The 15,498-nt window shown below is 50.2% G+C and overlaps 1 protein-coding gene across 1 annotated transcript; it reads left to right on the plus strand.

The window, feature by feature from the left end:
* Positions 1-5,265: 5,265 nt before the first annotated feature.
* On the plus strand, positions 5,266-14,917 carry ZMIZ2 (zinc finger MIZ-type containing 2). The gene is made up of 18 exons (XM_042783056.1): positions 5,266-5,315; positions 5,462-5,576; positions 5,892-6,094; positions 6,324-6,516; positions 6,821-7,084; positions 7,314-7,493; positions 8,217-8,294; positions 8,481-8,649; positions 9,679-9,823; positions 10,009-10,219; positions 10,779-10,884; positions 11,018-11,175; positions 11,915-11,982; positions 12,246-12,314; positions 12,557-12,801; positions 13,367-13,539; positions 13,640-13,882; positions 14,810-14,917. Exons 1-18 carry the CDS (start codon positions 5,266-5,268, stop codon positions 14,915-14,917), a joined length of 2,778 nt encoding a protein of 925 aa, XP_042638990.1.
* Positions 14,918-15,498: the final 581 nt, after the last annotated feature.

Consider the following 15,498-nt stretch of genomic DNA (forward strand, 5'->3'; position numbering starts at 1 on the left):
ATGTATTATTGGGCAGTTGGTGTGGAAGGATGTGGTGGCCCTCACTCAGTAAGTGGAGCTACAGAATGTCTGGGTGTGATTGGGTTGTATGGGTATGGTTGCTGTCTCCCACTCAGACAAAAACAATTGAAAAACCACCAAAAAAAGTAAAAGCAAGAGGACAAAAAACACACACCACATAGACACACAGGAACAATCACCAAAAGAGAAAAAAGGAAAAAAAAAAAAAAAAGAGGAAAGGCAATAAATGAGAGGAAATATTTAAAGAAATACTTAAACACAAAAGAAATATGAATAGAAAAAGGAGAAAAAACAAAAACACAGTATCTGGGGAGAGGGGAATAAGAGAAAAGATGTAGGCAAGGAGAGCAATGAAGAAAAAAATGGGAAATATGCAAAAAAGACAAACAAGTTGTGGTACTTAATGTTTGTGTGAATGAGGAGAACCACAGGAAAGAAAAAAAATGGGAACCAGAAAAAGGGATGAGAGAAAAAGCTGAAAACTAGAACCTGGGAAGGGAAGAAGAAAAAATAATAACAAAAACAAACAAACAAAAAGAATGATTTTAAAACAAATTAAAAAAAAAAAAAAGAATCTGGGCAAGGCAGAGCGTCCCACAGACTGGGATGGAATTCCTGCTGGCACAGAAGGGGTGGGGGGAGAGTGAAGGATAGCCACATCTCTGTTCACCAAGGAGGGTGTGGGGTATAAGAGCAACAAGGAGAATATTACATCTTTCCAGTCCTCAGTGTCTGGTATGTCCTTACTGTCCCTGGCAAATGGAGTCCATTCTTAGATCCCTGGAATGTGAGAGAACACTGTTGCTTTAAATATCTAAAATGATTGAACCACTTGTAAACATTCAAAATGGCTGCACCCTCTGGACAGCTGAAAGTCCACAACTCAGGGCGTTGTCTCCTTCTTTGCTGTTTCCCCTTTTATTCACCAGCCACCAGTGCAGTTCTGTTTGCAGCCCTGGCTGGCAAGGCCAATGTTTAGGTTAATTCTTAGGTCCTAACACCACTTGGCAATATCCAAGTTGTCTGTGCCATCAGGATCGCTGATGGTCTGCAGCTCCATATGTTTCCTCCTTCACTGTTTTCATCAAGGTTCTTTTACTAGTTGGAGTTTGTACACTTCTGTATCCTTCTTTTCAAAGTTAGAGCTTCAGGATTATCTTCTGTATCTGTTAATTGGTTCCTCTTTTCTTGTTGAAGAGGTTCTGTGTAGTTTGTCTACCTATTCCGCCATCTTACCAGAACCTTGTATGTAAACTTTGGAATTGGTTTTGTTTTTTTTTTAACCCATAGCATAATTCTCTTGAGATTCATTCAAGTTGGGCCTAAAAATTAGTTGTCCCTTTTCCATGACTACAGGGGACATCAAGTTCAATTGGCATAATATGCTACACAAAAACATTGCTCTACATCCTGCTTTGGCAAGTCGTGACTGGGATCTTAAGAGCTTGCAAGCGGCCATCTAGATCCAACAATGGGTCTCTCCTCATCCAAAGCAAAGAATAATAAAGAAAACAAAACATTCATGGAAACATTTAATCCAAGCAACTGGTACATCATGCAATCCTCAGCCTTTGCGACTGAGACCAGAAGAACTAGATGGTGCCCGGCTACTACTGTCAACCACTTGGAGGGGGATCTATGTAGGAGATCCTGGACAGAGTGGGAGAACAGTGTAGAACAAAACTCAAAATCATTAAAAAAAAAAAAAAAAAAAAGGTGGGGGGGAGGAACAGGTTTGCTGGTCTGGTAGAGCATGATGGAACCACTAAGACTATGGTCCCTAGCTGCCCTTTAGGTCTGGAATTGAACCCACTCCTGTGGTTTCCAGCCAAACATAAGATAGGCATATGCGCTGAACATTTGCATTAGGTACATACACTTCTTGGAGAGATCAATCATGGGAAAGTAGAAGGCCTATGTATGCACAGGGAGATGGTTCAGGGAGTGGGAATGCATGGGAGGGAAGGACACAGGGAAGAGGTGGCTATGGGGAGGAAGTGGGAGGAGAAATATTACATTGTAGGAGATTACAGTCACTGTCATGAAACAAAGTGTATGTGAACTGCTGTATGGAAGATGAATTTGCCTTGTAAACTTTCACCCAAATCAAAATAATATTAAAAAAAAAAAGTCCCTTTTTATTGGTGGTATGGATATACGACAGTTGTTTAACCTTTCACCTGTTAAACTTCTAGAATATTTAAGTTTCTTGGTTATTATGAATGGAGCTACTGTAAACGTTTTTGTGCAGGCTTTTGTACATAGTTTTCATTTCTCTGGAATAAATGTCCAGGAGTGCATTATGCTGAGTTGAATGGTAGTTGTATGGTTAGCTTTGAGAGAAATTCCTAAACTCTCTGTTATCCACCATGATTACCATTTTACATTCCCACCAGCCATGTGTGTGAGATGCAGTTCTTCTGCATCCTTTCCATCATCTAATAACTAATTTTAGCCATTCTGAGAGTTGTGTCACTGTGGTTTTAATTTGCAGTTCCCTGCTCATTTGCCATCTTCAGTGACATGTCTGTTCATGTTTTTGCCTATTTTGTAATTGGATCACTTTTTTTTTTACAGTGAGTTTTGAGAATTCTTTAAATATTCTAGATACTAGTCATTCGTCAGATATGTGGTTTGCAGATATTTTCTCCCAGTCTACAGCCTTTTGCAGAACAAAAGTTTGTAATGTTAATAAGTCTAATTTATTATTTTATTTTATGGATCAGGCTTTTGGTGTCATATATAGGAACTCTGACTAGCCCTTTTTCCTAAAGTTTCTCACATATGTATTTTTCTAGAAGTTTTATAGTTTTGCATTTCACATTTGAATTTACAATCTTTTTTTTTCTCTGATCTATTTTGTGTATATTTTTGTAATAGGGTATAAAATACTTTTTTTGTCTATGGTTGTTCAATTGCTCCAGCACCATGTTTTGTTGTCCCCCATTGACTTGCTTTTGCACCTTCGTTAAAAATTGGATGGACATGTTTCTGTGGATATATGTCTGGGTTCTCTGTTCTGTTCCATTGATCTGTGTGTCTATTCCTCTGCCAGTATCACACTGTCTTGATTTTTGTAACTATGTTATTATGTCTTGAAACCCTGGGTTGTTGCTATAGGCCTAATCCAGCAAGTCTGAGAGGAATTTCTGTCCATTGTCAGGTTCTTCCTATACCTCAAGTATCACCATCCTGGAGTCTTCCCTTGACTGCTGGTGATCCTGGCACCCAGGCCAGATGGGCTGGCTTCTGTGCAGGCAAGCCCCTGAGCCCTCTGGAGTCATGGATCCCTGCTTTGTCTGCTTCCCAGAAGGAACATAGTCCAGGGGCGGCAGGAGAGGAACCAAGAGTCTAGACTGGCCCCTTCTAAGGGTGACCAGCCTGGCTCCCCTGGGAGGAGATGTCAGGAAGGAGAGCCCTACTCCTGCCCTTCTGAGTGTGCGTTGTACACCTTGCCATCCCTGCTTTTGGTACCCTTTCCAGCTTCTGTGCTCCTTGTTCCCTCTTTCCCTCACTCCTTTGACTCTAGGAGGCCTAGCTGGGCAAGGCCAGGGTGAAGGGAACTGAGTGGATTTGGCCATCTGGGGATGCTTGGGGACCACTCTGGCTCACTGGACCTCCCAGAGCAGGGACTAGTAAGAGATGGGCATGCCCTCTTCCTGTGTGATGCTTGCCAGCTATTGGCTCCTGGGTTCCTGAGGCTTTGCCCAGCTTCCTCTTGCCTAATTGGTCTCCTTCTCTCCCATCCATGGCCACCCAGGTAGCAGGATGAAGCCCTATAGCCTATAGTTCCTATGTCGGCATGTGGAGAAAGGCAAAAAGACAGCAACAGGATTCTTGGCTCTGGTTAGATCAGGAAGAGGTGAGGGGGCATTCCTCATGTCCAGGCATGGTAATTAAAGCATGGGCAGTGCCAATTAGAGCAGCACCAGCTGGTGACAATGTACTGCCTACACAGAGCAGGCAGAAGCAAGCAGGGAAGTGTTGGCATGCAGAAGTCTGCAGATGGGGTCCAGCCTTTGCCTGGGCAGGCGACTTGGGGTGAGCCTCTTGCTTCCTGTCCCTCAATTTTCTCATCACTGAAATGGGTGAGTGAACACATGGTGAGAAGGCTCCTGCTTACAGCAATACACTGTGGTTCTGGGAGAGGTAAGGCGGCCCACATAGGATCCTCATTTGCTGCCAGGGTTTGCACATCCCTGCTGTTCCTTGGCCCTGTCTGCCCAGGTAGTCAGTTTTATATACATGTACCATGCCACTCTTGGGCCCCATGTGTCTCGACATATCCTGTGGGTGCCTGCTGACTCTCTGCTCCTAGCCTCTGTGTGGGACCCCTCTGCTCACCTCTGAGAGGGACCACCATCACCAGACTCTGGCTTGTCCTAGTGACCAGTGTGCTGGGATATGATCTCAGGCCATCTCTCTTCATTTAGCCCCAAGGGAGGGGCCACAACTCTGACTGCCCCTGTGGAGGGGAGGGCAGCATAAGGAGGGAGAGGGTTGGGGCTGCTGGCCCCATGCTTTGCACCCACCCTCTGACCTAGCCACCCCAGCCTCCTGAGCCACCTTGGGCTCTGCCCCACCTGGGTTGGACCCCCTCCCAACTACCTGGTGACATTTCTCCTACTTCACCTTGGCCTTCACCCACTGGGCCTTCTGATGGGAGGTTCTCCCAATTCTGCCCCCTCATATTTCCCAGATTTAAGGATTTTCCCACCAACTTTTTTTTATTTTTTGGTTTTATATTCATATCTAGTAAGCTTGTAGGAAGGCCTTTGTGTGGGAGGGAAAGTGTGGAAAGTATTAGGAATCTTAATGCTTGTTTTTAGGGCTGATCCTGGAACTCAAGGTGGGAGAGCCACTCCTGGGCTCTATTTGCCTCATAACAGTGAGGCCAGCAGGACATCAGTTTCCTGGACAGCCATAACACCCTGAGCATGGCCCTGTGGTCCCAGTTTGCCCTACCTTGTCCCATATTAGAGAGCAACGGCCTCTGGCATAGGATAGCACTATGCGTGACAGCTGTCAGCCCCTCTACCCTCTGAAAGGTGCTGGAAGATGATGGTGGCTGACTGTGAAGAGGCAGCCTGTCAGATGTCTGCGGCATCCGTGATCACAGTTGCATCTCAGCTAACAGTCCCTTTCCTTCTCTCCCAGCAGCCAGTGCAGCGAAGTGCCAGATAAGTACCATCAAGGGCAGCTACATTCTGCCACAGCCCCAGCATTGGGGCTGCTCCGTGGCCCATGAACCCTATGAACCCCATGAAACCCGTCCTCCCCCCGACACCGCACGGGTAAGTAGCTGCTCCCAGCTGTACATGGGGGTTGGGTCTGAGTGGAGAGGTGCTCTTCTGCCTGGGGGACCATGTGACCATGTATACTGCCCTGTTGCTATCATCATTGTCTGGGTGTGGGGCCTCACCCACATCTTCTTCTGCAGTGATGGTTCATTCACATATGAGTCCGTGCCTTGGCAACAAAGTGCCAATCAGCCTGCAGGATCGCTCTCCGTGGTAACAACCGTGTGGGGAGTTAGCAATACATCCCAGAGTCAGGTAAGATTGTATACCTAGGCGCCTGCCTCCAAGCATAGCCTGTCTCATAAGGATGGGCTGGGGGAAGGGCTGAGAGTGAAGATAGAACTTCCCAAGGCTCTGAGGTCAAGGGACAATAGTTCTCCTTCATCCATTGCCCTGGGCCTTTTTACCTGTATTGTTCAACTGGCATAGCAGACCTGACCCTCTCCTACACTTTTGCCCTTCCTCCATCTTTCATTTCCAGTATTGTGGAGCCATAACTTGAAGTGAGCTATATGGACAGTTCCTATTAATGGGTTTTCTACAGTGTGAGTGTGTCTTACTTTGTTGCAGGTCTTGGGGAGCACCATGGGTCCTGGAGGGAACCCTTCGAGCAGTTCCATGATGCCCAGCTTGGCAGGCAGTAGCTCTGCCCTGAACTCACAGCAGTTCCTTGGGCAGCAAGCATTTGCTGAGGGCAGTGCCAACAAGAGCTACATGCAGCAGGGGGTGTATGGCCGCGGGGGCTACCCCGGGGGGCCCAGCTTCACCACTGGGTACGCAGGGTCCTCCCTTCGGCAGGTATCCAAGGAGCCTTCTGGGTGCAGTGCTTGAACTTGGTGGGCACTTCAGAACTGTGTTGTGCTGGCTGTTGAATCTGCCTTTCCTGTTGTTACAGTGACAATGAAGGTGTTTTGGAAAAGACTGGGGATCCCTATCATTGTCATGCCCATACTGGCTTTTGAGTGATGTGCAGGGTAGTTTGCAATCCTATGTCTCCTGCAGGTATACGGGTGGCCCAAGTGGCCCTGGGGGCATGGGTCTCCCTTCCCATGCGACGCGGCCCTCTACTGACTTCACTCAGGCTGCTGCTGCTGCTGCTGTGGCTGCTGCTGCAGCCACTGCCACTGCCACAGCCACAGCCACTGTGGCTGCTCTCCAGGAGAAGCAGACTCAGGAACTGAGCCAGTACGGAGCGGTGAGGCGCCCCCAGCAAGCCACTGGGAGAGGGAGCCTGCCTTGGGAGAGGGAGCCTCGGCAAGGCAGAGGGCCCAGGTTTAGAATCCCTCCTTCCCTGAAGTCTTCAGGAACTCAGATGAACAAAATGTCCTAGGGCTGATGAAGATGGAGCTAGTGGACAGGGTGGTAGGTGGGAAGGACATGAGGCTGGGAGGGGGAGCTAGGTATTTTGTCATAGGAGAGCCTGGTGAGAGGGTGGCACCATCATGGCAGAAGGTGGAAGCCCAGAGGCCTGGGATGAATCTTCTCTTTTCTCTTCCTAGATGGGGGCTGGACAGTCTTTTAACAGCCAGTTTCTGCAGCATGGAGGTCCCCGGGGGCCCAATGTGCCCCCCGGCATGAGCCCTCCCAGCATGGGGGGAGTCATGGGTTCTTCCAGCCTCTCCCCCATGGGCATGAACCCGACCCGGGCAGGAGGGATGACACCCCTGTATGGAGGGCAGCGCCTGCCCCAGCACACGCACCCTGGGCCCTCCCAGGCCCAGCCACTGCCCCGACAGGGAGTCAAAAGAGTCTACTCCAGTGAGGTGAGTATGATTGGGCAGCCAGGGCAACCTCAGTCCCACTCTGGCAAGATTGGGCTTCTTGTGTATGACAGAGAAACAGACCCCCTAAGTGGTAAGAGTCCCTGCTTCTGGTCTTTTGAGCTTCCAGAGCTGGGGGCCCTGCTCCAGTACATGAAGTGCTCTGAGGACCAGCTTCCTCCTGACAACTACCATCTTTCTTTTCCTGCTATCTATCTGCCTCATTTTTCAGGTGTATCCAGGGCAGCAGTACCTGCAAGGAGGCCAGTATGCACCCAGCACTTCCCAGTTTGCTACCAGTTCGGGGCAGCCCCCTGCACCCTCTCCCTCTTACCCTGGGCACAGGCTGCCCTTGCAGCAGGGCATGGGGCAGTACCTGTCTGCCCCTGGCCCCACAGCACTGCACTATAAGGTAGGAGCCCCTAGCCAGGCATATAGGAGGCAAAAGTGACCCTGAGATATCTGCCTTGATCTGCTGAGTGGGGTGGAGACCCATGTGCACATTTAGGGACAGGAGATGGAATAGACATGAGTTTCACTAGTAGTACTCACAGAGGGCATGGGAGGGGCTCGGATTTGAGCTGAATGATCCTCTGAGGCTATGTGCCTCTTGGTGGGAATTTGGTGTGGGAGTAATAGGCAGCCATCCAAACCACTTGTGGATAGGTCCTTGATGGAGAGAGTTGTATTTTCTCATCTTGTTGCTGAAGAGATAAAGCCCCCCAAGAGGACTTGTGGGGGCCCTGGGTCAGCTGCTGTGTCTATATCACACCAGAAATACTGTATTGCCCCTATTGGAGTGCTTGGGGGCCTCCCTACACTATTCCACATGCTAGGAACCTCAGACAAGAGAAGTGTCCATGGGGCAACTTGAGTCTTTTTAACCCTTCTATCACTTCTTCCTACCCCAGAAACCCTTTTCCATGTGGAATCCCTTCTGTTCTGTAGTATTTTTTTAAATCATGAAGTTAGTATGTGTTGCTTATTTTGAAAATATAAAGAAAATCTAATGAAAAAGATCAGGGCCCACCTGTGAAGGTGGATCACTCCTTGGTTTGAGTCCTGAGTGGCTCCAGCCAAATGGGAGGTGTGATGTGCTCCAACTGCAGGCCCCATGCAGTTTTCTCTTCTGTAGTCCACAGACCAGTTCAACGGGCAGAACACCAGCTTCAATGGAGGGAGCTTCAGCTACAGTCAGCCAAGCCTGAGTGGGGTATGGGCGGGTGGCTTGAGGGTGGGCATAGGGAGAGGGACCAGCCACTGCAGTTCTACCAGCCCTCAAGCCAATAGAGGCATTGTGGGTGGTACCAGCCAGGTACCCTTGTGCTGATCACTCCCAGGATGTCCCACACATGAATGCCCACCATTCTGTACTGACTGCTTTTGCTCCCCCTTGCAGCCTGCCCGCTCCATACCTGGCTATCCCAACTCCCCACTGCCAGGGAACCCCACACCACCTATGACCCCCAGCAGCAGCGTCCCCTATGTGTCTCCAAGCCAGGATGTCAAGTCCCCCTTCCTACCTGACCTCAAACCCAATGTGAGCTCCTTGCACTCTTCCCCTTCCGGTGAGTCCATCTTCAGAGCAGTGGTGATAGGGCGGGTGGGCTGGGGATTCCATAACCAAGGAGAAAGTGTTTGAGATTTCTGGGGGTGGGATAGTTGCTAGGTTTCTGGGCCATAAGCACCCTGAGAGAAGTCAGGAATTCTCTAAAGATGAAATTTGAGTAATGGCCCTTGTTGTTAGATGCTGTTGAGTTCAATTCAAAATGACCCCATGTAACAGAGTAGCACTGCCCCATAGGGTTTTCTAGACTGTCATCTTTATGGCAGCAGATCACCAGGTTTTCTGTGGAGCCACTAGGTTAATTTGAACCACCAACCTGTGTTTAGCAGCTGAGCAGCTAACTATTGTGCCACAAGGGCTCCTTAGCAGACTTTAACCTGCATAAATTGTTTTATTCGTGGACCTCTTTGTAAATCTGTCTAAGGCTGTGGATCTTCACTCTAGAAAAATACCCATGTACATAGAATGTTGTATATTCTAAGGGGGTTGTGAGTCACCTGAAGCCCATCCTGGTTAAGAACCCTGCATTAGATGACCTTGACAGCAGAAGTTGGGATCCTGAAACCCAAAATTCAGTGGTCAGGTGGTGAGCAAGTAGTGCCCTCACCTCTCCTTGGGCTCCCAGTCTCTTGGAAGGCACCAGAAATGCCTTTTTTCTGGGTTGGGGAACTATTCTTCATCATAGTTTTAGGGACATGCAAGCTAGGCCACTGAGAGCAGGATGAGCTCTCATGTAACATGAGCTGCAGAGGCTCTGTTACAGTTGGAAATGACTGTTGGACCAGGCCTGAGCCCATAGCATAGCTCATTCCCAGCAAGAAGCTCCTGGGAGAGCAGATCTTGAATGCTCCTCTGTGTGTTCCCTACACTGAAGAGCAGTCTGCGCCTCTGAGTCTGTCCTAAGTGGCTGTGAAGCATGCCATTGGTGCTGGGAGTGCAGTGCCCTAAGCCAGGCCCCTGCACACACTGCTCTGGCACTGGGCTACCATGGCTCCTCCACTCACAGCCAGCCTGGGTCCTCTGTTCTCAGGGAATGGCCCTTGTGATGAGCTTCGGCTGACTTTTCCAGTACGTGATGGGGTAGTCCTAGAGCCTTTCCGCTTGCAGCACAACCTGGCTGTGAGCAACCACGTCTTCCAGCTCCGTGACTCTGTCTACAAAACCCTGATGCTGAGGTGAGGTGGTGTTCACTAGCCAAAGTGCTTTCCCTTAGCCTGTACCCTATAGTACAGAGTGTCCCTAGCCCACTACCTCTTACCAGTGCCTGCTCATCTCTGGTTCACCAGTCCCTTCCTTCCTCCATCTCTTTCTCCTCCCCATCTCCTCCAGTTACCTGATACCACCGTTCTCCCTGATTCAGGCCTGACCTCGAACTGCAGTTCAAGTGCTACCACCACGAGGACCGGCAGATGAACACCAACTGGCCAGCATCTGTGCAGGTCAGCGTCAATGCCACACCACTCACCATTGAGCGTGGGGACAACAAGACCTCCCATAAGCCCCTCTACCTGAAGCACGTGTGCCAGCCAGGCCGTAACACCATCCAGATCACCGTCACAGCCTGTTGCTGCGTGAGTGAGGGGGCCCAGATCCCACAAGTCAGTGGGTGTGAGGTGCAGTACCATAGCTGTTTTTCAGTTAGATTAAGGTAACTAGATCTACAGTTGAAGTTATGTGAGAAACTAGACTGGGCCTTGTACCCTAAAGTAAGCACAGTAGGAGGTCCTGAGTATCCAGTGGTCCTGAATCCTTATTTGCTCAGATTTAGCAAGCTTCAAGATGACAAGCCAACCTCAGAATCAGAGAGGAGACTGCTAAGAGGAGCCTCTGTTAACTTGAGTTTTAAGGAAGCCTTGTTGAGTCTTCTCCAGCTGTGGCATTGAGTGGGACCTTTGGAATTTAGCTCAGATGTAGGTGACAGTGGGAAAGGCTATTGCAGGACATTTTAGAAATCTTTCTAGCCTCCAGCTTAGGAGTTAAGTCTTAAAGGAGATGTGATGTATATTTACATAGTGGATGAACTGGCCCATCTGCCTGGGGCAGGTCAGTCTGCAAGGGTAGCCTGGACTTGGGGAGAGCCAGGACCCTCCCTGTACCTGACAGGTGTCTCCATTTCCCTCCTCCCTGCAGTCCCACCTCTTTGTGCTGCAGCTGGTGCACCGCCCGTCAGTTCGTTCTGTGCTGCAGGGCCTTATTAAGAAGCGCCTCCTGCCAGCTGAGCACTGTGTTACCAAGAGTGAGTACCTGGCTCACCCTGATGGACTTTAGTTAACTACACTCAATGCATGCGTGCAGGCCGAGGGCATAGTGTGCCCACTTGGCTGCTCTGTCTCTTAAGTTTTCCTTGATGTCCTTCCTTTTCTACCCAGTAAAGCGCAACTTTAGTAGTGGCACCATCCCAGGCACCCCTGGGCCCAATGGAGAAGATGGGGTGGAGCAGACAGCTATCAAGGTGTCCTTGAAGTGCCCCATCACCTTCCGCAGGATCCAGTTGCCTGCCCGCGGCCATGACTGTCGACATATACAGGTAGGTGGCACTTTGAGCTTTGCTAAAGTGTTTTTCATTAATTGGTTAACCTTGTCCTTTGGGGGGCAGGAGTGGATTCTGAGCTGCTTACCTTCTGTTTTACTGTAATATACCTTGCCTGGAAGAGCTGGGGCTAACAGTTGACAAGATTAGCTAGCCCTGAAGCCATGTTGGGGTAGGTGGGCCAGGCTCCCCTAGTCCTTTCTTCTCAGACTAGACCTCTTATTTTAAATCTACCTTTTTCACTAGCTGTTATATCCAGTGCTTCAGATTTTGAAAGGTATAAAGCATACCCAGTGAAGTCATTTTCCCACCCCAGGCCCCTGTGCATCACTGTAACAGTTTAAGGAGCTATCTATCCTGTGTATATTTCAGTTACTTAACAACCTCTCCCCCGTTTTAGTCACATAAGTGACTCCACACCAGCACAGCTGCCAGCACCTTTTCTTGGCCAGTGGTACTTATGGTATAGATGCCCACTATTGATTTCACCATCACTGGTTATGGCTATTTGCTTATTTCCAGTCTTTATTGAACTCATGCTGAAATGGAAGATGTGCCAAAAAATAAGTAATATGTAACTAAGAGTGGTATTGCTGGGTCAGAGTCTGTGACCAGGCCACCCCATCCTCGTAGCCCTAACCTTCACCATCACCATCCCTCATCCACAGACTTAGCTTTGCTTTTCTGATGCATGAAAGCAGGCCTCCCACAGTGCCCTCACTCTGCTTCTTTGCAGTGTTTTGATCTGGAGTCATATCTGCAGCTCAACTGTGAGCGTGGGACTTGGAGGTGTCCTGTCTGCAAGTGAGTGGTGTTTCAGGGATGGCACCAAGTTGTTTGGGACCTGGGGGTGGGCAGGGCTAACCATTCTGTAGAGGCTGCTGTGGACATTTTCTCCCAGCAGCCTCAAAAACTATGCAAGTCAGGTACTGTGCTCACTGCCCAGCCCAGGACAGTGAAGCTTTGAGCCAGGCCCTTACGCCATAAGGCAGATGAAGAAATAGTGGCCCCTACAAATCAGAGGCTGGGCAGGAGCCCTGAACCTGTCTCTCTTGTTTGTTTCACAGTAAGACTGCATTGCTGGAGGGCCTGGAAGTGGACCAGTACATGCTGGGGATCCTAATCTACATCCAGAAGTAATTCTCTTCTGTGACCCAGCTGTATGTGTGTTTGCAGACTCTCAGGCTGAACGCAGCCTTTTCAGCCTCTTTCCTGTGAAAGGGGCTAGATTCAGGTGGCAAGCTGCATGCATGTCCTGCTGGGCACAGAGTAACTTGGTTATGATAGGTGTTTGGGTGGGAGGGTCTGCCTTGAGCCTATGGGTGTGGTAGCATGTAGGCAGAGCCCCTGGTGATGTGACGGCTGCTGCCCTGCCCAGCTCTGACTACGAGGAGATTACCATCGATCCCACGTGTAGCTGGAAACCAGTGCCCGTGAAGCCCGACCTGCACCTGAAGGAGGAGCCTGATGGGCCAGTCCTGAAGCGCTGCCGAACTGTGAGCCCTGCTCATGTGCTCATGCCCAGCGTCATGGAGATGATCGCTGCCCTGGGCCCCAGTGCCACCCCCTGTGCTTCCTTGCAGCTCCTGCAAGGCCCTACACCTGGCGACTATCCCAGCCAGGGTGAGTAGAGCACAGGCAGCTGAGGTGCCTTGCTCAACCTCTCTAGCTGGAATCTGCATATAAGAGAGCATAGTTATCATGAGTGTTAGGGGACCCCATGCAGGCCAACACCTAGTTCCTACATGCATTCAGCCACAGTCCACCAGTTGTGGTTTCCCTGTTCATGTCCAGTGAGGTGCTAGGTGCTAAAACTGGACACAGGCAGCCAGGCTTCAAACACTAGCTCTGCTCCTTCTGTCTTTTTCTCCAGTTGGGAGCAAGTGGCCATTGCTAGAATATCCAGAAGTCTGAACCACTGTGACCCCTGCATGGGGGTGCATGTGAAGATGGCTGGGGTGCCCCTCATGGCTCCCCACTCCTAGTACCATTGTAAGGGCAGTTCCTCTTGTTCCAAGTGGTGGTGGTGGTCATCAGGCAGCCAGAAGTCCACCATGTAGCAGCTGCCTCCAATCCTGATTGCATTCTGTTTTCTGCTCTGCCAGCCTGAGTTCTTCCCTGGCAAGGCGGGAGGACACCTGCCACTCTGTTGGGTCCTCATGTTGGGACCCTGACTCTCTCCTCACAGGTTCCAGCTTCTTGGGACCTGGGAACTTCCCTGAATCCTTCCCACCTACCACACCCGGCAGCACCCCAACCCTTCCCGAGTTCACTCCAGGGCCACCGCCCATCTCCTATCAGTCTGACATTCCCAGCAGCCTCCTGACTCCAGAGAAGCCTGCCTCTTGCCTCCCAGGCCAGGTCAGTGCTCCAGGCCCAGCTGAGGGGGGAGGAGGTATGAGGAGCCCCATTCCTGAGGGAGCCCTGGGCTGTTTTACCAAGCACCCCTCTCCTTTCTCAGATGGTACCAGTGGGCCACCTGGACACAGTCCACAACCCTGGGCCACAGGGGCTACACAACCCCAACCTTGGGGCCCCCCTAGGGCCACAGCTGCACCATCAGAACCCTCCCCCACCACCCCGGCCACCCCTGAGCCAAGCAAGCTCAGGGCCTGGCAGTGAGCTGGCCTTCAACCACCCCACCAATGCGATGGGACCCACCAGCATGTCTGCGGCCGGAGAGGCCCCGGAACCAGCTCTGGATGTGAGTATTAGGCCCCACACTTCTCCTTGCTATACACTGGGGAGCACATAGGCACTGGAGAGCTGTGGCTATGAGAACCAGGACAGCCCCAGAAGGGGACTCTTCCATTTTCAAGCACTAGAGGCTACTTGATATGGCTAGAAAGGAGGACAGAGACAGCAGGTGTACAAAGAGAAAGCTGTTAGATAGCTTTGGGTAACTCCTGCTCCTTGATACTAGTATGTATCTTCACTTGGGGTGGGATGCTGTGTGGAACCAATATGTGGTTCCTAAGTGATTTATGTCCAGGCATCTCACTTCAGGAACTAGGTGCATTATCAACCACACAGTGGGTCTGTGACCAGTGTCTGCAGTTTTTCAGAGATTCTGAGCAGAGGACATGTTTTCTTAAAACTGATTTCATAATTCTCATAACATACAAGTGGTATGTGAATCCAAACTCTATATATAAAATGATGCATAGACTGTCATAGATCTGTCCCTTGACAATGATAAAAGAAGTTCATTGAAATTCAACAAAAAAATTAGAGTAACTCAGAGCAGACAGTGAAAGGTCCTTGGGGGTTCCATACTCGCAGCTGCTGTGAGTAAGCTTTCTGGAGTTTTCAAAGTCCTGTGTGCTTTCTGTGCACATGAGAGCAGTGGGTTCTCCTTAGGTACATATTTCCTGGTGTTTCTATCTTCAGTTGCTTCCCTGATCCCAAAGTCATCATCTTCCAGAAGGTTCCTCGTGGCTACTTGTCCTCCCTCTGCAGGGAGGGCCTTGGGCACAGGCCTGTGTCCAGGCAGGCAGGTGCTTAGCTACTAGCATCCTCCTTGCTGTGTAGGTTTTTCAGCTAGTTCAGAGGAACTGGGTGGCAAGGGTGGTGGAAGTGGCCATGCAGAGTCTACAAGCAAAGCTGGTCATGTGGTCTGCTTTGTTCTCAGCTGCTCCCAGAACTGACCAACCCCGATGAGCTACTGTCATACCTGGGCCCTCCCGGCCTGCCCACGAACAGCAACGATGACCTGCTGTCCCTCTTTGAGAACAACTGACCTGTGTTAACCCCGCCCAGCTGGATTAAGCCGCCTCCCAGCCACTCTCCATTCCATCACGCTTGTACCTTCCTGACCCTAGCCCTTGAACGGGAAGTGGTCCTGTGGACAGTCAGGGGCTGCCAGTGGGACAGCTGGGCTCTCCTCACCCCTCCATCCAGCTCCCTGCTATGAAAAACAGTTTTGTTGCAGTGCCTACTTGGTCCTGCCTCCTCCTCCCATCTATGCCTGCTACTTTCCACCCTGGATTTTATTCTAGCACTGACCCTTCTGTTGTGTATCCTCCATGACCGTGGCAGAGCTGGCAAGAAGCAGCTCGTACTGTCCACCAGGCCTATGGGCTCCAGTGGCTCCTTGGAAGCCCCTAGAACTGGGAACCTCATCTCCTACAACTGTGCACGCTGGCCTTTAGAGGGCTGAGCTTCCCACAACCATCCCATCTGTGGTGTCCCAGTCTCCCTTCCCAACATTAAGCTTCAGACAAGAGGCTCAAGGAGGGAAAAAAGGGATTAACTATAAAGCACAACAATGTACCTAATGTAGAAACACTAAAAGCTGGAAAAAGAAAAAGGAAAAGCTAC

The sequence above is a fragment of the Orycteropus afer genome, unplaced genomic scaffold (genome assembly GCF_000298275.1).
Source record: "Orycteropus afer afer isolate SDZICR_OR568_19922 unplaced genomic scaffold, OryAfe1.0 scaffold00618, whole genome shotgun sequence".
Taxonomy (NCBI): domain Eukaryota; kingdom Metazoa; phylum Chordata; class Mammalia; order Tubulidentata; family Orycteropodidae; genus Orycteropus; species Orycteropus afer.